At 57.2% G+C, this 24,284-nt stretch overlaps 5 protein-coding genes across 5 annotated transcripts; 3 read left to right on the top strand and 2 right to left on the bottom strand.

Moving 5' to 3' along the window:
- Positions 1-920: 920 nt before the first annotated feature.
- BGZ61DRAFT_341642 (uncharacterized protein) lies at positions 921-3,404 on the top strand (the record flags this gene model as incomplete). The annotated part of the gene is made up of 1 exon (XM_046239431.1): positions 921-3,404. The coding sequence occupies one exon, from the start codon at positions 921-923 to the stop codon at positions 3,402-3,404; it is 2,484 nt and encodes an 827-aa protein (XP_046110675.1).
- A 1,033-nt stretch (positions 3,405-4,437) lies between these two features.
- BGZ61DRAFT_472265 (uncharacterized protein) lies at positions 4,438-5,193 on the top strand (the record flags this gene model as incomplete). The annotated part of the gene is made up of 1 exon (XM_046248317.1): positions 4,438-5,193. The coding sequence occupies one exon, from the start codon at positions 4,438-4,440 to the stop codon at positions 5,191-5,193; it is 756 nt and encodes a 251-aa protein (XP_046110674.1).
- A 701-nt stretch (positions 5,194-5,894) lies between these two features.
- BGZ61DRAFT_339440 (fungal-specific transcription factor domain-containing protein) lies at positions 5,895-9,041 on the bottom strand (the record flags this gene model as incomplete). Its single annotated transcript, XM_046239230.1, has 4 exons — positions 5,895-6,704; positions 6,763-7,687; positions 7,742-8,611; positions 8,722-9,041. The coding sequence occupies 4 exons, from the start codon at positions 9,039-9,041 to the stop codon at positions 5,895-5,897; spliced, it is 2,925 nt and encodes a 974-aa protein (XP_046110673.1).
- Positions 9,042-13,692: 4,651 nt separating this feature from the next.
- Positions 13,693-15,682, bottom strand: BGZ61DRAFT_526899 (major facilitator superfamily domain-containing protein; the record flags this gene model as incomplete). Its single annotated transcript, XM_046253029.1, has 6 exons — positions 13,693-14,365; positions 14,421-14,972; positions 15,026-15,065; positions 15,117-15,175; positions 15,230-15,539; positions 15,592-15,682. The coding sequence occupies 6 exons, from the start codon at positions 15,680-15,682 to the stop codon at positions 13,693-13,695; spliced, it is 1,725 nt and encodes a 574-aa protein (XP_046110672.1).
- Positions 15,683-17,893: 2,211 nt separating this feature from the next.
- BGZ61DRAFT_87485 (uncharacterized protein) lies at positions 17,894-18,430 on the top strand. The gene has a single exon (XM_046257172.1). The coding sequence runs from the start codon at positions 17,937-17,939 to the stop codon at positions 18,243-18,245; it is 309 nt and encodes a 102-aa protein (XP_046110671.1). The 5' UTR covers positions 17,894-17,936; the 3' UTR covers positions 18,246-18,430.
- The last annotated feature ends 5,854 nt before the right edge of the window (positions 18,431-24,284 follow it).

The following is a 24,284-nucleotide window of genomic DNA, read 5'->3' as shown; positions in this document are numbered from 1 at the left end:
GCCATGGTGGGATCCTGGCGCGCTCGGCTTCCAGGTTCCCCCCCAGGCGGGCATGCCTAGGCCAATTGCCCCTGCCGCCGGGGGCGCTCGACTGGTCCTGTGGCCGTGGAGTGGGAGCCGAGTGGGCTGGTGGGCTGGAGTGGGTGCTCGAGGGCTTCGTACCTGCATCTGTGGTTGCATGTTATTATGGCTTGGGTGAGCGACTGGTACATGCCCTTTCAGCAGTTTGCTTGACCGTGCTGTCGGCCATCCCTTACATAGGACTACGATCGCTGTCGACCCATCCTCCGTCCTCCTGGACATCATTACACTACACCACCCGCGCCTCGCCCGCTGGCCTCATTCTCTTTCTTCCCTCCTCCCTTCCTCGCTTCCCGGTCGCGTACGCCGGCGTCTCATTCGCCTGTCCCAACCACCTGCCCTGGGCATCTTCGTCGCTCTTTCTCGCTCTTGCTTCTCACCCCATGTTATATACTGGGCTCCATTCATTACCTCGTACTTTCCTTTCTTGGTAAGAAGAAAAATCTACCGGCCTGTCTACAAGTCGATGCTTCTGCGCATCGCGTGGCTGGACCTTTTTTTAACACAAGACTCCTCTACCAGACTCAACGTCGGGAACCCGCATTCCAGTCATTCCTACAACACTGTCTCGTTGCCCTCCACCGCGGTCGCAACGGTCGTTTCCAGTTGACCTCGCACGATCGAATCCCACTTGCTAGCGGACGCACTAGACGATCCGACAACACTGACATCACTACCCGATCCCATTGAAACGTACCGCCGAGTCAGTTGTTACCAACCCATGCATTTCTTTCCCCGGTTCGAACACCTGCCTCGACGATAATTGCCTGGCCGTCCCTTCGGGGCTCTCCTCCGCCACTCTCCTACAACACGACCAATCCTGGATCGAACTCTCCGTCATGCAGAACCGAGACTCAGTCATGGCCCACAGTGGCACCCTCGAGACTCTCCAGAGCCACCATGGCCCGTCACGAAGAACCCGCCCTCCGAATCTCGACCTCATGGCTGCCGAGGAGCACCGCGTACCATTGCGCCCGGACAAAGTCAATAGGCGGGAGTCGAGATTGGGGCTGAGGAACATCTTTAGCCGAACCAAAGCACCCAGGGAGCCGGGGCTACCTCTTTCGCCCCTCGACATTCCCAAATCTTTGGCGAGTCGCACATCCGTTGCCGATATGAACAACTGGACATTTGGTCAATCAGCAACCTCATCTGACCACACACCAACCACACCCCGTAGCCCAAGAATCTTATCCACCATGTTCGAAAATTCACCGTCAGGCCCGCCCCCTGTCAAAGTCATAGGGCCCGCGAAGCCAGCCCGAGGACCGCTTGCAATCTGGAGTCCTCCACCCCTGTTTAAGGCGTTCCCCCAGGCCATCAAACACATGACGCTACCCGCAGCATCTCTACCTACTGAGGTCATTCTTCGCATACACGAGCGGAGAGCCAATGTGGTTGTCGAGAACCCCATTGAACAGACCGAGCAACAGACCGAGAAGCTCAAGTCTAAGAAGAGGCATCGCCGTAACACCTCGGGCTCAATGCCCAAGTTCGAGTGGACCAACAAGATTTATGTTCTCGCCACTTCTGGATATCTACTCCAGTACGGCGCGGATGGACCTTTTGACCGACTACCCGAAAAAGTTCTTCACCTAGGAAAGAACTCGGCGGCCTTTGCGAGCGACGTCATTCCCGGCCGCCACTGGGTGATCCAAGTCTCGTCTCTCATGGAATCTGACGGCACTGCAACACCAGATTCCCGATCTCTTTTTTCCCGCATGACTTTCCGAGCTGCTGAGAGACGCCAAGCGGCTAACTTTCTCATGGTCTTCGATACTGCGGAAGACATGGAAAGCTGGCTGGCTGCTTTGCGCCACGAGATAGAGATCCTGGGGGGCAAGAAGACACTGACTGAGACGGGTAAGCCTAAGGCCGAAGACGAAGCGATGCAACTGAGAGAGCAACCTAGTCAACGAACACTCGTTGTTAGAGATCCGGAACGCCTCTCCCGAATCCTTCCCCACAACTTTGGGTGGCAGGACGCTATGGATAATGATGGCTCAGCAACTACCGTCACGGACCATAACACAGTCATCGACCAATCTTTGGATGACATTTCTACTACCAACAGCTTCGTGTCTCACGACGGCAGACAACTGGATAACCTGCGAGATAGCTCAAACCGTCTCTCTTTCATTTCATCCGGCCAGCGAACGATTGTGACATCGGCAGGGTCCTCATCCCCCGAGCCGTCACCAACCGTTGAGACCTTCCCTACACACTTTGACGAGAAACCTCATCACGACACGAGCCATCAAATCGAGGCTAGGCCGAGACCGAATGCTGCCGCAATTTTGGACCGACGACAATCGATGCAGGTTATGACACCCTTTGTTGACCTCAGAGGCGGGCCAGTCAACCTTCGGCCCATGTCCAATTATGCCACCGGGCCTATGCCTGAACCGATGCCATCTCACTCGAGGGCAGTGGTAACGCCGAACTTCAGTGTACCTAAATCGTCCAACCGAAGGTTTTCTTACATGAGAAGCCAGGAGTTGGGCATGACCACCCAGCCTGTGATCCGAGAGACCGAAAGCCTCCCACGCCTTACAGCTCGAAAGTCGCCGCCAACAACACTTGCCGTCGCCCGGCCTCTCTCTATGGTAGCTGACCAGCCCTCGCCAATGGAAACTGTGCATGTGCGACCTGCGACCCGCCATGGAGAAGAGACTCAACCTCCAAGGACAAGTGAGGAGCAACCTAGGCCTCTGACCTACGCTCCTATTACCTATGACCTGCCCTCACGGCGATCGAGCCTGATGCCTCTCGACGAGACACGTGTGGAAATCAACCGCCCAGTCGGATCTCGCAGGCTTTCGACTATGCGTCCCTGGCAGAAACATGACCACTCTACGAACATAAGCCACACCTTTACGGCGCCGATGGGACCTGTGCCGACCCAACGAGCTCGTTCTCGGCCGTCTCTACCGGGGCTGGAAGAGATGCAGCCTCGATGCCGCTCTTCTCTGGACCTTCATGCCAGTCCACACAGCGAGACTTCGTCTGTTAGAACGCGGTCCAGGAAGCGAGCGAGCATGCAGTCGGTGGTCTCGGAACATTCGTCCCGGTTCAGCATATCTGGCGACCTGCCCGTGCCTCTTGTACCTGAATCCCTTCCTGAGCCGCCCCCTCCGCCGTCAGCGCCTCTTCCCCCGATTCCCACGTCTACCAGCAACCCGCAACTCAGGGCGGACGCGATTGGGAAGGCTTCATTGGCTGGCCGCCGGAGCATGCCTCAGCTGAACGATGGCCCGCCGCCAGCGCCACCACCAACCTGCGCGTTGCCGCCGATTCCCCAGAGGATATCAGCCATGATTTAAGACATGCGTGGCCATTCCAACTTCCCTTTTCTTATAGTCTCTGTATATCTAATGACCGGCATCAAGTGCCTGATGCAAGTTTCCTTTGTCGAGGACGGCGTTGGGATGTAACGCCGGAAAAGTGAATTGGGGTGGTGGCCTTAGGGCTTCTTGTTTATGAAAGAATTTCTTGTATTATATATACCATTGGACTGGACGAGGGCGCTTTGCTGGATATTTGGCCATGTCGAGCCCCTGGATGACTTTATGTACTTGTATTATGGAACGGTTTACAGGCGGAGTACCTGAGGATAGGTTTGGCCTTTAGACGTGGGTGTTGAGAGGTAGATGGGCCTGCTTGTTCGACTGCATCGAGGAATACTCTTTGGATCAATTAAAATGCTTGAGATTTATGGTTAATCTAATTTCTTGAGCGTTGGATCTGGTGTGCGTTGTTGATGATGGTTCGCGTAGGAAATTTGGCGTCTGGGGAGCTCCGGAACGGTTGAACGCCGAGGTCCCCACACGGACCGGACCGAGAATGGCAGTGCCGGGTTCGGGGGACGGAATGTCTAACGGTGCGGCGTACTTGAGCCGGTCAGGACAAATGGATCGCTTTCAACGTGTCTGATGCCAACTTGGTGCGTGATGGGGCCATTTTGCGCGGGCAACTAATTCCGCCACTGAATCATGGCTGGTGAAGCGGGTGGGGATCCATCCATCCATCCATCCATCCATTCACCTCGGGCGGGAAATCGAGTGGCTGGGAGAAGCTCGCGCTCGTGCAATGATGCCCTGTGCTGCAGGCGGGAGGTCCCGCGTCCACTCCTTTCGTGTTTTCTCTGCGTTGCGGCCATCCAGCCTGATTTTCTTCTCATCCTGCTCTTCGCACACACAATTCTGACCTGTGGCGATCTACAATTGTCTTTACTCACGTCTGCTTTGAGCGTCGCGTTGAACGAGGCACGGCCATGCGACGAGGGCATCGCGAATGAGCAGCACCACCACGACCGCAACGAAACAACACATACCAAGCCGCCCCTAGACACTCACCATGCCGGCCATCCACCTCCCTCCCTCCAAGACGCTCCGCTCCGTCGCCGATGCCATCTCGCTCGTGGCCCGCCAAGACGAGTCGAGCTCCTCCTTCGTCGCCATCCCGTCCGCGTACGGCAACCTCCACAACTCGCCGCACCCGGGCGTCGTTGCGGGCATCGTGCTCGGCTCCGTCGCCGGCTTCCTGCTGCTGCTGTACATCATCTACGCCATCCTGCACGGCGGGCCTGTCCTCATCCCTATGCGCGGCCGCTCGACGACTGTGGGCACCCCGTCGACGCTGGGGACCTCGACTGTGGGCACATCGACGTTGGGCACTTCCACGCTCGGGACCTCGACCGTTGGAGCCTCGACGTACGACACTCGCAGCGCACTGAGCTTCCGCTCCCGCCGGGATAAGAAACGCCGTAGCGCGCCGTCCTCGTCCTCACGCCGTACACGCTCCCGCACCGAAACAGTCGACGTACGCACGCGCTCCGGTCGCCGCGCCGCTCCCGCCATCGTCGACCCGCCGCGCACGCCATCGCCCGTGTCCACGGTGCCGCCCCGTGCCGTGCCGGCCTCCGAGGTCTCGGCACTGTCGTCGCTGGATGAGATCATCGTCGAGGAAGAGCACACGCCGCCACCGCGCCGCCCGAGCCGGCGTTATAGCCCGGAGCGTGGTTATCGCCGGGACAGCTACCGAGAGGACATGGAGGAGCGGTACCATTCGCGGAGGGACTCGCCGCCGCGACGGGCGAGTCGTCGTTATTAAGTCCGTTGTCATGGGCAGGGCTGGTCGCTTCTTTTTCTGTTTGGCATGGCGTGGCATCACAATGTGAGATGAATTATGATATTGGGATTAGGCGAAAAGAGCCTGAATAATATGTATCAGTGTTGAATTAAAACAAATCTTATGATCTAACGAATGGATGGGGAAGCAATAGAATCAGATAAAATGTCAACTACCCGAATGCCAATTTCCGAACATGTCAAGTGGACGAGAGACTCAACGGTGGATAATACATACGGAACAGCATGGCTTTTGGGAATTCCATCTTAGCATCCAGCATCAACAGACACACGGCATCATCATCATTAAGCTATCTATGAAAAATGTTCCGTGCCTCGCCAGCTATCTACAATCAACATGGCTGTTTTCATGTTCTTTTTCGCAGTAAAACCCTTCCACGTTACCGTCAACCATGACCCACGATGCATCCAACACCTGAGAAAATTCGACAATGACCTCCAGTCTCTCTCTAACCCCAACTTTTTTTTTCGGATCTTGAGGGGAGGACACGGTCCTCTGCCCCAATGCAGGTATCCAACCAAAACTGAAGACGGGCCCCAGGAAACAAATGAATAAACCACCTTTCCGCTTCGCTTGACAGTTGTGGGCCAACGGTCAAGGAGTCAAGTACATTTCACGCCAGCACCGGCAGAAAATTCAGAAAAAACAGTATAACAAGTCGCTTACAAGCCCATACCTCCGTCGTTGTTTGGCCCAGAGCCGTTGCTGCCCTGCTGGCCTCCGAAGAAGAATGTGTCAAAGGGGTTCATCTGTTGCCCGTCACTGAAGTCGTGATGAAGCCCCTCCCAGTTCATGCCGAACCCGAGATCCACCTGGGATTGGTCGAGGTTCCCGAACTCCCCGTTGGACGTGGCACCGAGGTTCTGGAGGAATTCCATTGTCTGCGCGTCTGGGTAATCTACCGAGCCCGGCCCGCTGAACTGTTGTTGCTGCTGACCGGCGTACGAGCTGCCGGTCGTCGATGGCTGCGACGTCACCCGGCGTGACACAGGCGGCGACGGGACCACGGAGGAGTCGACAGGGGATCCATCTTGCTTGACACCCATATCGGACGGACTAGGACCCCCGCGGCTTCTCGGCTTCATCATGTATCCGTCTGCGGTCCTTGGAAGAGGAGGTGAGGGCTGAGCGGTTACATCGCCGGTAACAGACAGGGTCGGCGATGAAAGCGAGTCCGAAAGCGCCAGATCGAACTGGTACGATGCATGATCAGAGCTGTGGTGTCGGTGACGCGTCTGCGTTGAGCCCTTGGATGAGTCGGGAGTTGTATTCCAGGCTGATTGCTCACGACGCGATCGTCGTGACTGATTTGTGGGCACGCCAAACCCGCCGGTGGAGCTGGCCATCTTGATGGTGGCCTTTGCCGTTCGATCGAAGGCATCTCGGCACGTTTCCGCAGGTGGACACTTATCCATCATGTCGCTCAGTACAGATTTAGCTGCTAGGATGGTAAAGTCCACCTCATCCATCGTCTGTACTTTTGTTAGCTTCTCCTCGATACAGTAGTTCATTCCGACAAGATGGGCTTACCAAACGACTTCGCACAATGGGTGAGTGCCAGATGGCATAGAGGTACGAAATGCCCGCCATGAACAGGTGGTGGGTAGAGAGGTAGGTGTAGCTGACGAGGCCGCTGAGATGAAGCTGTCGGTATAGTCGAAGAATCTTCTGGCCGGCTTCAGCAACCTTGAGATATATCCGGTCCTCGTCTTCCCGCAGTTCAGCCTGGAAGGCCGTCGGACTGTTGACTTCGGTCGAAGTGTTGTATTCCCCTTCGAACATGGCAGGCACGCTGAGGCTTTGGCGGTATAGCATGATGATGGCCTGCCAATAGTTGAGCTCCAGGAACTCGGTCGAAAACATGACACCAGTCTCCAGCCTCGTCGGCGCAGATGTCTTCCATTGGTACAGGCGCCTATCAATGTCGATGCGCCAAGACCTGAAGGAATCGAACTGGACAAGAAACGGGGAGGGAAGATGGATGTGCGTGCCCTTGCTCTGTATCCCGGCCTTGACAATCTGCGTCTGGTTGTACTGCAACACCTGAAGGATTTCCGACTGCAGCAGCCGCAGGCGGAAGTAATGGTGCGCGACATGCTTGTAGCTTGGCTGAACCTGGTCCGTAGGTGGATCCAGGAACCCCGTCGGCGTGATGTACTCGTCGTCCAACGACGAGGGGAACTCGGTTGTGATGACCTGATCGCTAATACCGAACGGCCGGCCAACACATGTGCTCACCAAGCGATCTAACGAGTACGTGCACCACCAGAGGCGTCGTCTCATGTCGCGAATCCACAACCGTCGTCCGCGACTATGCATACCGTTCTCTCGCGATCCAGCTGCTTCGGGCCCATCAGCTTCGGAAGCATCGGGTATCGCACTGTCCATGTCTCTCTCGTCCTCATAATGCAATCCCAGGTCGACCGCTAAACGCACAGCAACTCCAATGATGTACCTGGTTCGGGTCAGTCAGTAAGCTCATCTCAAAACATGGTCCATCAAGACTTACCATAGACCAGGCGGCACAGGGCGAAGCAAGGCGAAGTTGGCAAGCAAGAGAACCGCTTGCAACACCTCTAGTCCTCCACCGCTGTTGCTCAAACACGACTCCAGGTGAACAATGGCGCTTGCATGATACTCCTCTGGGGCACTGTGGTTTCGCACTTGATCGATGCTCATAGACGACGAATCACCCGAAGATTCCGTCTTGACCGGCTCGCCAACAATAACACCGCAACCGATAGCGAAGACCATATTGAGCAAATAGAGCTCCCGCGACCCTCGGGCCGGATCTTGGGTTGCATAGACCCGCTCAAAAGTCTGCATAAACTCGCCTCGGTGCAGAATCGGGATCTGGGGGTTGGAATGCTCAAAATAGAGCCTCACCAACCTTAAGCCAACCTCCTTGTCCGGGAAGGTCGCCGGCTTAATGGTCGGGCGCGTATGGAGGCCAAAGAAGGAATCGCGAAGGGACGTTCCATTTCCGGCGGGTTGGCGTGAGCCTGGACGATCAGTCGCACCCGTCTGACCCGAGACGGAGTACTGTACAGCAGCGAAGACAACTCGAGCAAAGGACACGCCAGAGGCTGATGCCAGCGATCGCGGCTTCGAAGGGCTGACAATATTGAGGAAGCCGGGGCCCTGGCCTGGTTTCTTTGGTTTGAGCGATTCGACCGCCTGGCTCTGGGGCCTCATCATACCCCGATCGCCAACCTCAGACTGGCCCGAGTAACCCGTGTCAGCGGTGGAGTTTATACTAGCGGTGTCGGTTCCTGGGCGAGAGCATATTTCGAGATTCTCGGCGGGTGGGAAAGGGATGTTGTTGGAGGATAGCAGGTTCTCGAGCTGCTCAACTCGGGTTTCGAGATAGAAGACATAACTGCGCCTCAGATCAGCACCCGCATAGACGACTCACGACGGATCGCCGCCGATGCACCACCCGAACATCTGGCGCAGTGCTCGGCGCGACGGCGCGTCTCTTGCTCATACCTGCGTGGGATTTCTTTTTTAGTGATAGGGTCATAGCCAACACAGGCGACGCCGGCCTTGGCGCAACTGGCGCAGCTGGGAAGCTTCTGGTCGCATCGGTTCTTGCGCAGGCGGCAGCGATTGCAGGCGCTGACGTTGCGAAAATTGCTACTCTGCCCCGCCTTGGAAGCAGCTATCGACGCAGCTGTGGAGGAGGCGCCGTCGGGATGCTGGTCGTTGGGACTCGTCTGGCCGTTGCGCGGTGAGCCATCGTCAAAGGAGGACTGTCTCTGTCGCTTGGCGGGTTGCGTGGCCGGGGACGGAGGGCCACGCGCAGGCATGGTGACGGCCCGCCGGGGCGACGGAGGACGGAGGACGGACTGGCGACGGCGCGGTACTGGTAACGGCGGGGAGTGACACGGGCGGGTTGAGGAGTGGTAGATGGCGGTCGGATCCGATGGCTGGACGGGCGGACGGGCGGACGGACACGGGGTCGGTGAGTCGGGGGCTGGACTGTTGCAAGGCGGAAGAGAGGTGAGCGCCGGGCTAAGAGAATGTAGGTAGGGGAGCAGGGCGTCGGAAGCCGAGGTGAGGTGAGGCAGCGACGGCGGGCGGAACGGGATTCGAATTGGATTGGATAGGATTGGGCGGATGGGAGTGGATGGGCGTGGATGTGGGAGTGAGAGGGTGGCTGGGATGGAAACGGGATTGGGAACAAGCAGAAAGCAGTTAAGCGGTTAAGCAGTCAAGTAGGTACTCTGTAACCAAAGAAGCAATCGGCGAGATTCACACTCACAGGTCAAAAGTTCAATGCCTCGTGTCTATGGCTCGCTGCGGGGGGAATCCTATCGTGGATCTCGGTTGACGCGCCCCCATGCCCCAAGACAACGAGCGGCAGCGGCGGTGGCGGCGGGCGACAGCACGTTGCAGCAGGGAGCAATTGCGGCAGCGGCAGGAAGCCACAGGAAGCAGTTGCAGCCGGCTCAAGGCCGGAGGGCGATTGATCAATGCCTCGACCGATTAAACGCGGCCGGGGGGGTCAGCTTGCGGCGGCGGTGGCGGCGGAAGCCAATTGCAATGGGCGGCGATGGGGAGAACGGGACAGTACGGACGACGGAACGACGACGGGCAACGGGCAACGGGCAACGGAGGTGAAGATTTTGGGACGACGGGGAGTTGAACTGCACCAGTCACGTTCTCATGACCCGGAAAATTGGGCACAGTCGCAACCGGTAGTCGCAGTCGCGGACGCAGTAGCCGGTGTAACAGTGGCACCGTGGGCAAGGATTGGGCAAGGCAAAGTGACTTGATCCCGGGAGCCTGGGGGAAAGATGGGGAGGGGGGGAAGCGACGAGGAGGAGGCGAGACGAGGCAAGGTAAGGCAAGGCAGGGCGGGAGATAGAAACGAGGCCCGGCTTTCTTCATAGGTACTCCGTACGCAAGGCCAAGATTTGTTGATCAGTCAGTGCGAGCCAACCGGGGTCGAAGCCCAAAAAGATTTGGGGGGAGCGGACAGCGTGCACCCGGTTGCCCAGATCCAGCCAGATCCGGGTTTTGGGGGGGCAGGTGGGAAAGCAGGATGAGGAGGCTGGAGGGCGACCTTCTACGTACAGCAAAAGCACATGCGGGCGCGATATGGAAAGTGCGATCATCTACGGAGTGTGCACTGCTTGTTGTCTGGTGTGGGTGGGTAGCGTCTTTCTGGGACAGGGAATCTGATGGCTGCTGTCAATTGTCAATTGTATCGAGCAACCGATTGCTGGACTGATTTGCTAGAGCGCGGGCGGATAGTGGATAAGCGGGTGGATAAGGTAGTGGGTGGTGATAGATGTGATGGCTGTGCGCCGTGAACTAATTGGCACAATTGATAAGCAGCAAACCGGCGCCGTTCATCCCCCCAATTCCGCGATATGATCTGATAGTCCGGACGTGTTCGTGAATCTATCCGCCGTCGATTTGGCCGCCGGCAAAGCTAGCAAACCATTAATAAGCAACACAATCACTCTTCAAATTACGCTAAGCGCTGCTCCTATTTCCAAGTTTATCTAGACGCTTGTTGACTTGGCTCTAATGTCATCGTCGTCACCGTCGTCCTTTGTTCTACTTGTACAGGAAATTTCTCCGAACCGGCAGCGACAGCAGCATCAGCAACGCGGCCCCCATCTTTAATCTACAGTGATACCTTGCCTCTGGTTGGGGGCCCTGTCAGTTGTCCTTTGCCCTTCCAATCCGGTGTCTGCATTTCGAGAGCCTTGATGCTGATGCTGCCGCTTGCCCCCCCACCTTGGCCGCCGCAGCAAGCAAATCAAGAAGAAAAAGCAAGCCTCCTTTCATCCATCAAGTGCTCTCCGCTTGTAAGCCCGTTACCCCGTGCCAATCCCCAAAGGGGAATTCTACAGCCATGACCAACAGCTATGGCGTCAAATTGACTGGCAATCGGCGGAGGGATCGGCCGAAGAAAACCGCCCCCCTCCAGTCCAAGAGGATGTCAGCCCAAGAAGACGCCAGCGCGGGTATTGTACAGGATCGTACAGGTACTGTACAGCCCTCTCTCAGCCTCGATCTCCATTACCTCGCAACCTTGGCATCCGTCTTATTCACGCATGTCCTCGCGCGCCCTGCCTGAAATAGGCATCTCTTAGCCCCCCCACTCTCCAACGTCAGAAGCCGTTTCAACTTCTGCTTGTCTGGTCACGGCCGGCTGCACGCGCGCCTTACACACCTTCAGGTAGCTAGCTACACAGCACTTCGAAGCAACTAATAGTGGCTGTACTACGAAGGGACGACCTGACGGCAATAACACAGCAGCAGCGCAACAAAAGCACAGCGAAGCGGGGCCCGTCCCCCCGAGACGCACACCACACACCCCCTGGAACCTGGAAACTCGTCGACGACTCCCGACCAGACATGCCGGCGGCGTATTCGTATGGGAACAGGCAGACGGGGACGGTCAAGTGACTGACGCGATCGATCGCTGATGCTGAAGGATCGATGCCAGCAGATGACTCAACGACGGAAGACAAAGTGCGCTGTCGTGGTCCCTTGTTTTTTTCCTCATCCGTGACAACAGACAACCTCGTTTAACGGTGAGCCAGGCCGTCCGCCACGTCTACTAGGCTGATTGGGCCCGGACGCCTCGTCCAAGTTCTCATCTCCTCTCTCCTCTCATCTCTCTTCTCTCGTTCAACAAAGAAAAGCCGAAGAAGAAAATAACCCGTGCGTTAGTCCATGTCAGATAGTACGCTCTAGGCAAGTCCCCAGTCCAGCCATCGTCTCAATTGAGAAAAACGAGAAGGAAAAAAGCAGGGTCCTGGCATCTGAATAAAAAAAAAATGCCCAAAAACTTTGAGGTGTCCAGACGAGCCTCCGACGCAGCCAGGGTGCTGACCCCCCCTACCTAACCCACAAACCCACACCCCCAAAGCTGCATCGCTGCATCGCTGCATCTCCGCATCTCTGCATTCTGTCTGAGCGTCCCTTGTCTGATGAGTCCCCAGTCTAAGGTCTACTACGTAGTAAGGCGGTCCCCATTCTTAAAGAGTCGGTCCCCAGTCAGTCTCGCAGTCCAAGACCTAACTTATTAGAGCCAGTCGCCAAGATGGATCCCCAAAGCAGCACCACGCCGCGGCAGCGACACCACAGTGGCCCGGATCGTGCATCCCGGCCCAGCCTCAAGAGCCGATTCGGCACCACTCCCAGGGATCATGGGGTTTTCACTATGCAGACATACATGGCAGTATTCGTACACGGACTTGTTTGCTCCTCTTTTTTACTCTAGAACGAAACGAAGTTTTTTTCTTTCACCTGCATCTCGCTTTTCCCTTTACCGACGCAGCCACCTTTGCCGTGCCTCGCTGCACCATGTACGCTTGGACTTGACCCGCCCGTCCTTGTCCTTGGCCGCCCTCGACGAGGCCGGGGCCGGGGCCCGGACTTTGAGGCATTCTCGACCTCTACACCCGTGCTCAGCACCTCTCGGGCGGCCCGGGGGTGGGAGTCTCCTCATCAAGATGTATAGTCCGCCTAAGTCTAGTTGTCGTGGGCCTTTGGCGTCCGGGTCTCCAAGCCGCCGCCATTTCTGTCGGACACTAATACTAGACCATCCAAAGCAGTCTAAAGTCTTTGGGCTTCTCATGCCTGCTGGCTCTGGTCGGTGCTCCATACTATCCATTCGGACCCGGACCCGACGGACTCAGTCTCCGCGTTTCCGCGTCTGATATTATTGTCTCATTGCCACTCCCCAAGCCACTCATCGAGTCCCACAACTCACACCCCCAGCTAAGCATTATGTACGTACTAGACTTGTAAAGAATTACGGATGTCAATTGCTGCCAATTAGGTAGGTATCCTATCCCTTCCCGCCTCGCTCACACATTTCATCCCGTTCCTTTACACCGCCAGTCTCGGTCCCGCGAGGTAGCCAGACTCCTTCGTATTCTGTTTGTTCATCCAACTTCTTCCTTGTTTCCATTCCTGTCCCTGTTCTTCTTCGCAATAAACAAAAAAAAGCAAAAATGAATCCGAAGACCCGTGGGCCGGACGTTGTCGCCCATTCCACAACGCCAACTCCATCTCGTCTTCGCCTCTCTCCCTGCTCTGGTGCTGGTCCCGTCATGCCAAGCCCCGGCCATGTTTGCGGTATTGCTTTTCCGCCATGTAGCTGGCATCCAACTGCTCCATCCCCACCCGCTCAACCTCGTTGGCTGTTGGAGTCGCGAGCTTGCTTCCTGTTTCCACCCCATCGTCGTAGCCCAAGAAACCAAAAGTCTATTACAAAAATTTTTCCCAAACAAAACCCCGTCTCTAGGTAAACGCCGGTCCCAATGCCTCGTCGCTGTCATTTTAAGGGGGTATTATCGACGAGAGCGGTCCTCTCTCTTTCCCGCCCCATCCCAAAAAGAAATGTCGCGTATAATTGAATTTGTCGTCTCATCCCGTCGCAAGTCGAAATGCTCAAACGCCGGAAAAATGCGATACACCCGGTTTGCTCCTTTAGACCCTGTCGTCATCGCCGTCGTAGTCCGTGAAAAGACCCTCGTCCAGGAGCGGGTCCTCCTCCTCTGGCACCACCACGTCGTGGTAGCCTCCACCCTCGGTGATTTGAGAGCTCAGATAAGCGCCCGCGATAGTAATAAGCCCGCTGAACCACCAAGCCAGCCCAGAATATCCAGTCTGCAGACCCAGGGAGTACAGGAGTCCGGACAGTGTCGGTCCCAGTGCACGGCACAAGCTCGCAGTTGACGCCGCAATGCCATTGATCGTTCCCAGGACTTGCTTCGAAGGAGCCGAGTTCGCTAGCAGGATCGCATTGCTGGGGTAGGCCATGGTCGAGAATGTGCACTTCCAAATGACAAGCAGGTAGATGGCTGGCATTCTCATAGTCTCGGGAAGCAACACCAGGTAAGGGGTGACGAGGTACAGCGCAAAGTACGAAAAGGCGAGCATTCGGAACAATCGAAGCGAACCCAGTCGTCGGGTAACCGGCGGGACGATCAGGTAGTTGGAAAGCAGAGAGTAGACGCCCTGCACCGACATGATGACGCCGATCGTCTTCGTCTCCAGGCCGAATCCGTCAGTGAACCTGAAAGGCAGCTCCAGGATCGGGTGCTCGGGTCGCGAGGTGCTGAGGAAGACGGGAAACAGCTGATCAAAAGTCATGGTGTGGCTAAAAGCACGCATTAGCAGGGCGCCAAGAGCCAATGGAACCGGGGCTCACTTACAAAGCCAAGATGCCGTATGACATGATGTTCATGATGACCGGCTTGGTAAAAATCCTTTGTTTCCGTTCCTGCTCGACAATCGGCGAGGCCGGCTCGAGCGGGGCACTTTCGAGAGACCTAGTGTCGGCTTGGGGAGATAGCCGGGGTGAGTTTTCCTGGCTCTGGTAGGCGGGGAGCGCCTCGTCGTCATCCGAGTTCGTCGAAGACACACGCGATGGTGCGTTGCTCATGTATCCAATCCGCGGCTCGCCATCCAAAAGGGCCTGCTTTTCAGGGCCTCGCTTTCGTCCGTTGCACTTGGTAACTCCACCGAACAGTTGGGCGAGGTAGTTGCCCATCTCGCGGCCACGGTCTCGCTGCGACTTCTTGTCTGCGTGGGTCTCATCGAGGAAGAGAAGACCAATGATGACTCCAACGAAAACAGTAGCGGCGCTGAAAAGGTTAGGGAGGAGGTAGGGGTATTTGTCCCAGATGGTGCCACGGGCGAAGATCTCGGGGTAGCTGATGCAGGGTCTCGCCAGAGCTCCTCCGATCATGGGACCAATGATGGATCTGCGCAATTCGATCAGCACCAATGCAATGCCAATTGCATTTCCAGAACTTACCCAATACACCACACCATTGGCATGATAGTATAAGCGCGAGCTGTTCACAGTCAGTATTGCATTTCCTCCATCGTTCTAGAGCAAAACCCACGTTGTTGTTCCTTGACAGTTACAAGTTCAGCCACGGTCGTTTGCAGCACTCCGATGTTTCTAGACCCTGGTCAGTCTCGAGTTCAAGGAACCTGCTCAAACAAGGCGCCATACCCATTGAGAAGGCCTCCCAGCGCACGAGCAAAGAGAGCCACAGGCAGATTGGGGGCGAACCCGAAAGCAAGGACGCTCAGGGCAGTGCCGATCAAGCCGCTCAGAAGTACAGGTTTCCGTCCAATCTTGTCACTCAGTCGTCCCCAAAGGACTCCAGTCGAGAACTCGGCCAGAGTGAAAGCTGAGGTGACCATGCCAGCGTAGACGGCGATCTTGTTGGTGTCGTCGGTAATGTTGAAATCCTCAATCATGTAGTAGATGTAGGGGAAAATCGACATGAATGCAATCGGTTCGCATATCCGGCAGCAGGCTACACCAGTCAGTCGTGGAGTCCCCGTGAGAGCGGGAGGGTGATATCATACCGAGGACAAACATTTGCTTGGCCGGGAACGGGGGAGCACTTCGGCCACCATCGCTGCGGTTGGCCGCTCCAAGGCGACGACTCCTCCCCATGTTTGCTGCTGCTTGACTTGGCCTAGCACAACTCTGGTCGTCTGATAATGGCCCGTGTGTCAAGGCCAGGTGGTGGAACTGCTGCGGTTCAAAGACAGTCTCGTGTAGTACAGTCAATTCCCAAGGAATTCGAATCGGTCCGAGGTGCGGTTGGATATAGAAACGGGCTCTGTCGTAAAGATGATGCCCGCGGAGGTGGTGGGCGCGGTGTAGGTTGGGTGGTGGTAAGTTGAGGTAATGTGCCAGGTAAAATCAAAATGGTGCCAACAACGAAGTAAAGAAGGGGCATATAGGCACAAGTGGCGGAGGAAGACAAGACACTAATGGGAGTAGAAGGATCACAGAAGGGAAAGAGAAGATTCACGACGGGGAGTGGATACACTTATAAGAGAGAGGGCCGGAGTGGGAGTGTGCAAGGAGTGTGTAAGGAGTGTGTAAGGAGTGCGTAGCGCCACCCCTCGGGCTGGGGTACAGGTGGGCTTTGGCCATCTCGGAGCAAATTAGACCCAAGATTGGAACGGGCGGTGACATGAGGACAAGAGGGCAAATCTCCTGTCCAACAAAAGGCAATGCGGCGAGCGGCGAACGGCTCCAACTCTCGGGGCAGCCAGCATGACACTGGGCGGTGGGGGGCGTCTGGAAGAGCGGCGGAACAGACCAGAGAGACCAGGTCAGCCAGAGAGAGAGACAGCAGGCTGGACCCCGGTTGACAGGGCGGACTGGCCTTGCAGCGCGCAGGCTTGCAGGCTTGCAGGCTTGCACCAGGACCATCGGTCGGGTCGACTGGGTTGACTGGGTTGACTGGGTCGCTGGGTCCTTCTGGGTCTCCGGGTCGTGTCTCTCTCGCTTTGGGGCCCTAAGACACCTTGGATCCACGGCCGGCGGTCCAAGGGTGTCCGTGTCCGTGTGGCATGGGAATGGGGCTCCGGCTCTCTGACTCCCAAGTACCTCGCATGTACCCAGCAAGGAAGCAAGGGTGAGGGCGCCTTGAGACTTGCATGGGGAGATGGGAGATGGGGGGGCGCGAGAGGCGAGCCAGGGGGCGTGCTCTGGCCGGTTCGACGAGGCGGACGGCGGACGGGGAGGTGTGCCGAGCGACGCCAGCGACGCCAGCAACACCAGCAAAACGCCATGGACTGACGGCCAGGCTCGAGCTTAATTATTGGGTGCGCCATCTGGAGCCGACAGGGCGCTAACTGTCTACCCCGGCATTCCCGTCGCGTGGCTCACGAAACAAGCTCGTGCTGCTGGCAACGTTGGACCCGGCGGACGAGAGAGGGGGGGGAGAGGAAGGGAAGGGAAGAAAAAAAAAAGAGAGAGAGAGAACCCACCAACCCTCGTCACTGGTCGCGGGGAGCGTCGTTCGCCCGCCCCTTGGCTGGACTGGACGAAAGGAGGGGTGTGCGCGTGCGTCTACTGTGTGTATGTGTGTATGCACCTGTGTGTCTGTATTGAGTGTGCGAGCGTGTGAGTGCACAGTGAACCTACTACCTAACTTACGTAGTAGGGTTGCCAGCACTCACTCCTCCTACCTCCCATGCCTGCCATACCATGCCATATCATCACAAGGCAACGACAAGGCGACCAGGACAAACGTTGTTTGTTGACAATGAGGCGGACTCTGCCTGCCCCTTCCGCTGACAAAAATCGCTGCTGGCGAACACGCGAGGAGGCGGTGAATACAGAATAACGGTTCCGGCGGCAGCTCGTGGTCACACGGAAACGGCCCCTGGGTCACCTCAACGCAGTCATGGACCAACAGGAGGGGGACGGTTCCGGATGGGCCGCCCTCCTCTTACACGTTGACCACCAAACGCAGCTCGCTCGCAGTGGGAGCCTCGAGTCGAAACATCGATCCTGACATGCCTCCGACGACCAGGGCGCATGGCGTGGCTCTGCTCGTCCAGTTTGCCTGGGCGGTGCAACGTACGGTGACGTCGGTCTGAGCAGAGCCCTCCGCCTACACCTAGGTACATAGTAAGGTAAGGTAGGGATGCGGGAATGCGGGATGTGGGATGCGGGATCAAGTTATCGGTCCCCCCAGACATCCTATAGGCGAGTGCAGTAGTTTCCTCGTCGTCTCTCTGTTTCCTGCCCTGCGCCCAACGAACGGTTGGATACCGTGCCTCCCGACGCCGGAGCCTGCATCTGTATTCGTATCTGGTGTGGTTCTCTCTTTGTCATTGATTCTATTCACCCACGCGACTCAAACTCGGCCCTCCTCCTGCGAACCACTGGCGCCCTGCAGCCAGCAATGGCAATGCCCTCCCTCCCTCTCTGCCTGCCTAGAGCACACGCCCATTTTCCCGTCACAGGAGATTACGATGTGCAGGGCCAGCAGATAATCACAATGCAACGAGGAGTCATTCGGGATTCCACTGGTGATGGAATTGCCAACACCGCCGTAGCACCACAGCCCCATCGTATCGCTGGCATGTTCCACGACGCACGCTCGGGTTCCGTAGGCCGTCTCAACGCACTCCTAGTGCTCCTCGGAGACTTGGGGCACGAGACCTACAACGATGCAAGAAACGGGCCAGCGGGGCTACTGGACTTGTCTTGACGTGCTACGCTGCGTAATGCGGTGCACGTCGAATGGGGACGGGTTGATCTCGGGCCAGATGCAACCTCTCACGCACCAGTCGGCCGAAACGTACCCATCTGGGCCGAGATTCCCATCTTGGGGATGGCGGCCAAGATTTGACCCAAAGCGTTGGATTGCCCTGTGAATTTCCCGTATCAACCTGTTCTCGGAATGGGTTTCATGAGCAATGACTACTTACACACACACGGAGCCTGGCGGGGCCACTGACACCCATATGATGATGAGAGCCTGGGTTCTTTGACAGTGACTCCATCCAGACTCACCGGCAGGCAAACCCCATCGTCTTTTGGATTCAAGTTGTCATACCAGACAATAATACAAATGTAGGCTCAGCTATGCGGTCAACCCACCAGTGACGATTCTCTCATTACACGTACATCCACGCACATACACGTACGTAAAGCACCACATTGAAGAAACGGTGAGGATGGATGTGTGCTGCTGCGGCTTACCTAGCCCTAGAGAGAGCCAAAGGGCTTCTTCCCAGGTAGCGGACCTCTAGAAGATGGAGTCCCCGCGGATTACCAGGCTCGGTCAGCAAGGAGCCACATACCCGGGTTAGCAAGACCGGCTCCATCGCGGGGCGAGGTTCTTGGAGGTGAGCAGGGCAAGGGCAGAAGCAAGCGAGGAGATGGTCCTGCCCAATGACGAGAGGATCCACGGAGGGGGTTTGACGATTGAAGGGTGTGAGGGAACAGGGGAGGGCAAAGCGAAAACGCCCTCGTCACCAGGAACCCGAGACATTGTCACCGCCATGCCTGCCATGCCATGCCGGACCCTTTCGCCTGGCCCCAGGCACGTGGAGCCGGTGGTGCCAGCCACCATCTGGCGCGCAGCCCACTGAGCCCGGAGCTGAGACTGGCGGTGATGGGGGGTTTCTGGCGGTGGTGGTTTCAAGCCAGGGCCCCAAACCGGGAAATTGGGCATCACGAATAGGCCCACGCGGGTCTCCGGGGCTTCCCTGACTCGCTGCTAGTGATCCTGGTGATCCTGGGAGAGGTCCACCCGCACCCAACCCGCTGGGCCGTCAGCCCCCAACGACAGAGTGCCGGATGGGTTGCCGACTCCACAGATGCAGACTAAAGTGCGAGGCCCAGGTTCTGAGCCTTTGTTGGAGTTTGTCGCGCTGGCCGTGCTGGCCTTGCTGGTAATTAGCCGCTTTATTTCCAACAAACCCCAAAGACGGGGCTGTCGCCCAACAGCTGTCACCCCTTGCTGCGAGTTGTCTCCGGACCGCACGAACGTTCTCGGTACATGACGAATATTGGCAATGCCGGTCCAGGGGATAGAAATCCGGGATGAGGCGCGTACGAGGTGCAGACGAGGTGCAGCGCAACATTGTCCCAGACCGCGCGGATTAGACCCTCGCTATATGATCCCCTTCCAGTGCATCCGAGGGCTCCACGCACACAGCACACAGAACAGGCTTCCCAGAACATCAGTCAAATCCAGAGCCCTGCCCTTTTTGTAAGTTGCCGCGGGCTGTCATGTACTACGTATGGCCGTGGATGCATATCGCCGGTGGTGAAGTGTTCCATCCGTACGCACTATGTAGTAGCTTGTGCGCACACCCTCGCATCCATATATATAGATATACATGTACGCATGTCGTGCAGCGGGTACTTTGTCCAGACTCGCCTGAGTCCCGACGACGTGGACGCACTGAGGCGCATGCCGAAGCGGCGCCAGATCTCCCTAGCCAGCCCAATGTGCAGCGTCAGTCCCATCGGTGAAGCCCAAGACGTCAACTGTGCTGCATTATGCGATGCTGCCGCCTCAACGCCGACGCGCCCCAAAAGGGCCACAGGTCAGCGAGCTCACCGCCAGCTGGCCACGGCGCCCAGAGCCCAGCTGTCGCGTAAGCCGTGACGAACACGCCCTGCAAAAACCCATTGTCGTCATCGCAGCGAGCGGGCGCTTGGGTCCGTCCAATGGCCGGCCGCGGACTTCACCTTCAATCCCTGCGAGGGCTCCGGATCCCCTCTCCCTGGTTTCCGGCCCTAGCGAGTGCTGTAGTGTGTGCCGGTACCTTTTAGGTCTTGTGCTACGAGGAGGCTACCTGTCTGGGAACCCGTCGCATGGCGCCCCACTGGAGGGGAAGAGCCGAGTGGGCGAGCGGTCGCGTCGGGGATGGGGCCAGGGGAAAAGGGGCGGCGGGCGAGCGTCCCGGTGGACTGGGTTGATCTTATGCGTCCCGTCAGTACGGGCTGCGGATGTGGAATGACGGATGGACTACCGGGCCTCCGCCTGTCAAAAAGAAAACAAGGGCTGCAGGGAAGATCGTCAGAAAAAGAAAGACGAGCCCGGATACCAGGAGAGTGCAATCCGAATGGTCAACTAAGAAAAAATAAGTTTGGCGTTTCAGAAAAGCACGTACATAGTGCCTTCTCACCGGATGCTATTCGTATACGCGCGAATGGTCCAGGGAGGACCTGTGCTTCGGTTGGCGACAGCGACATGGGGTTGGGACGGCAGCAGGTCTCTCTCAGCTCATTCAAAGCCGACGGTGAAGCGGCTGGTTGCCTATGCGCCTCGTAGTGTCTCGCCTCAGAGACTCTCGCCACCGAGTCTCTCTCTGTCCACCGAAATCCGCACACCGACTGGCCTCTCGCTCGGTCGCATGCATATCCATGACAGCGTCGATCGTTTAACATGCGCGCGCGACCGCATCAAATGTCCACGTCGGCGAGACGAGTTGTCGAGAATAGCAAAATGAGAGGACCCATCCATCATCTCGTGTTGATTGCCATAGCCCCGCAAGCGTTCGGCGTATGCCGTCCACCATTTCTCCTCCGTACGCACTCCGTAGGCAATAATACCGAGCGTCGTGGGTTCCCTAGTTCCCTAATCCCCTAGTTCCCTAATTCCCTGGTTCCCTAGAGCCGCGGGCCCCAGACCGGACTCCCAGGCTGTCGGGGCGAGTCGTGGGCTGGGGATGGCGCCTGGAACGGGCTCGTCAGCGAGCTGAGCAGCCCCGCGAGCGGGCGTATTTCTCTGGAGAAGTGCTGTAATGAGTTGGCGGGCCAGGCAAGGGTTGTCAGACTGACCGCCGGTCGCCCCAGTTATTCTTGGATTCTCGAAGGTTTCGAAAAAGGGGCAGGGGTGGATGAGGGTGGATGAGGGTGGATGAGGGTGGAGAAGCCTGGGAGAGTGGAGGGAGGGTGGCGGAAGGCGAACAAGGATGGGCGAAGGGGGGGCGTTGAGCTAGCGACGTGATGTATTCCCACCTTGTCACGAGCTGGTACTCTGGTGTTGGAGGCAATCTGGAGCTGGACGAGCGCTGGCTGTACTACGGACGTACATCGCACGTACTCTGGAGCTGAGCTCATTCTTGCAGGGGCGGGTAGGATCCCGTGATTCGCAGCAATTTTCCATCACGGGGAATCGCGCCTGGCAGATCCGGACGAATTGGATCATTCGAGGCAAGAGACGCGGCCGAGGCAACTTTCTTATTCAATCCCCCCGATGCACACACTCAAGCTCACGCTCACGCAAACCAACGCAACGCAACGCACACTCTGACGCTCATGTCTGCCCAGTTTCGAGTCTAAGGGGCCCGGACCTCTTCCGCCAAACGTTGCCCATACACCTTTTCTCCGTGAGGCACCGCCGCAGCTCGATTCCGCAGCCACCATGACCTGTCACCTCATCACAATGACGTCCGCCACCACGATGACAAAAGGAGACCAGCTGGGTGAGCACGGCCCGAATTGCTGAGATGCGAGGGGGACGGCTAGCCCTCGGGGCCTTTGAGTTTAGATATTCGCGGCCTTGGCCGCCTTTGCGCCTTTGCGGTTTTTGCCTTTCCTGCATCTTGATCTGGCATCTTTTGAGACAAGGGCTGATCCAGATCATCGGGTCTTGTCGCGCGCGCTCTCCCAGAAGGGGCCGCACGCCACGTCAACGAATCCAGGCACTTGATCGGACCAATCTCGCCTCTCTGCAGCCTTGTTTTTCGTCCGGGGTCCTGCAACGCGCGAACACCCCCCGATTGCCGTTTTCGGTGAGCCCAGCACACCGGTCTCACACTCAAGAGCGACCTCGCCGGGAGTCAAACCTCGACTCAATTCCACCTGCACCACGCCTCCGACAGCCTGGACATGATGTTTCCAGGTCTGGGATGCGCAACCCTGCGCGCCTGCTCCGTGCCGTCGATCCCCCAGCAATCTACGGAGTAGGAGCGCATCAAGACATAACCCAGTACCGGTCAACCCCAGTTCCAACGAGAAACTTTCCATCCACCTCCGCTCGGATCCCCCGCGCCCCGCGACGACGCTCACAATCTTTCAAGCGGCACGGTCGGCTTGGCATGGTTGTGGTTGGGACATGCTCGTCGTGGCTCTCGAATTGACAAAAGTGGCCTCCTCCTTGCGTTTGCGCCATCAAAACACACAATGACCTGTCACATCTGGTCCCGGACCTTGGGCTGATCGGTGATAGCAGGGGCATTGCAGGTCTCTGGCCGACCACCAATCCGAGCTCATCAAGCCCCCCGGACCCGTTGGTGAGGACAGAGCTGAGTGCTCAACCCTGGCACACTCGAGCCCATCTCGCCGGTGACCAATGGGTTCGGTTTTTCTGTGCCATTCGCGTCAGGATAACGCTTCGAGGTCTGCATTCCTGAAGGATTCACCGGCAGCAGCCTGAGCGCCACTGCGTTACGCACTTCAAGCATCATTCAGCCCGAATCGACGTGGATGGCGCTGGGTTGTGGTTAGCGGGATGTACAAGCGGTCCAAGGGTGGTCGCGCGTCAAGGCTTGTTCCTTGCCTTTTGCGACGTAGCACAAGAGGTGCCAACATGCGATTTTAGACGCGCCTGCAACCCTCAAAGGCCCTACGTCACCCCCTATTGGCTTGTCGGTTTACTATTTCTGTCGTAACTTTGGCAGACTAGGCGAGAATCCGCACCGCGTATCTACATCCGCTGCTTGACATTTCCAGCTCGACAGGCTTCCCCTCCAAGACCTGCGCCGCTTACAGTGGGATGACCGGACATGCGCTTTGGGCCTTATCCCCGCGCGCAAGGGACAACCAGAAAGTCAAACAATACAGCCCGCGGCGCAAGGCTCCTCCACTGTCATAGGCTTTGTCTAATTGGTAGGCATACTTCAACAGTGAGGAAACGTCATGGTGTCTCTGTTTCCTGCATGATCACGATTGCGGTGTTCATGATCCGTAGATACAACGAGATGGCGTAGAGGTGTGGCTCACCTCGCGAAGCACGCTGTGCAGCCAGTCACTCAGCTCGCCTACAATTTTTGCCGACCTAAACGCCATAATCCGATGAGGCAATCTTGGCATGGCACCCAGACGACGAAAACAGCAACAACCTTTCGAAGCGAGGGGGTCAGCAGTGGAGCAGCGTCTGCCCTGGGCAACCAACTTCCAAGGTCGAGAATACTTCACCAACCCCCCAAAACCAGGAGCCTTAGCGATCGTCTCATATCATGGCTGGACACGCAAAAGGGGGGATCATAAGGTAGGGACGCATCTTGATTGACAATAGTTCCCTGACAGCATTGGTAATCTCACCCCGCAAGGCCCGGGTCTATCAAACTCCGCGGTCAGCCAGCCCTTGTTTTAGACATTAACGCCGACCATAACCCAGGGCATGAAATGGTCAGATGCGCCTTTGAACTCGGCTTTGGGGAGGCACGCAGACCCTGGCGGGCTTCGGAACCGGATTTGTTATCACATCACATCCAAGGCCGGCCAATGGGTGCAGTATCCGTTGACAATCGGACTACCACGGTACGGATTGCACCCCAGACCACGTTGGGAGGTTACAAACATCACTGGTACCGATCATTCTGGTCTCCTCAATGGAACGACGATGTAGGAGCCTGGGGGCATCCCGTCGGAGTGGGACGGCCTGCAATGCCCGCCGCCTTATCCGGCAGAGGGACCCTGGATCAGTGCTGCACATGGGTCATGTTCCATTACCCATTGAACCATCCGAGTGGTGCCAGAAGTGACCTCTAATGGGCACTGGTGT

Source organism: Ilyonectria robusta, assembly GCF_021365365.1.
Source record: "Ilyonectria robusta strain PMI_751 chromosome Unknown BGZ61scaffold_2, whole genome shotgun sequence".
NCBI classification, from domain to species: domain Eukaryota; kingdom Fungi; phylum Ascomycota; class Sordariomycetes; order Hypocreales; family Nectriaceae; genus Ilyonectria; species Ilyonectria robusta.
This window is presented reverse-complemented; position numbering and strand designations above follow the sequence as displayed.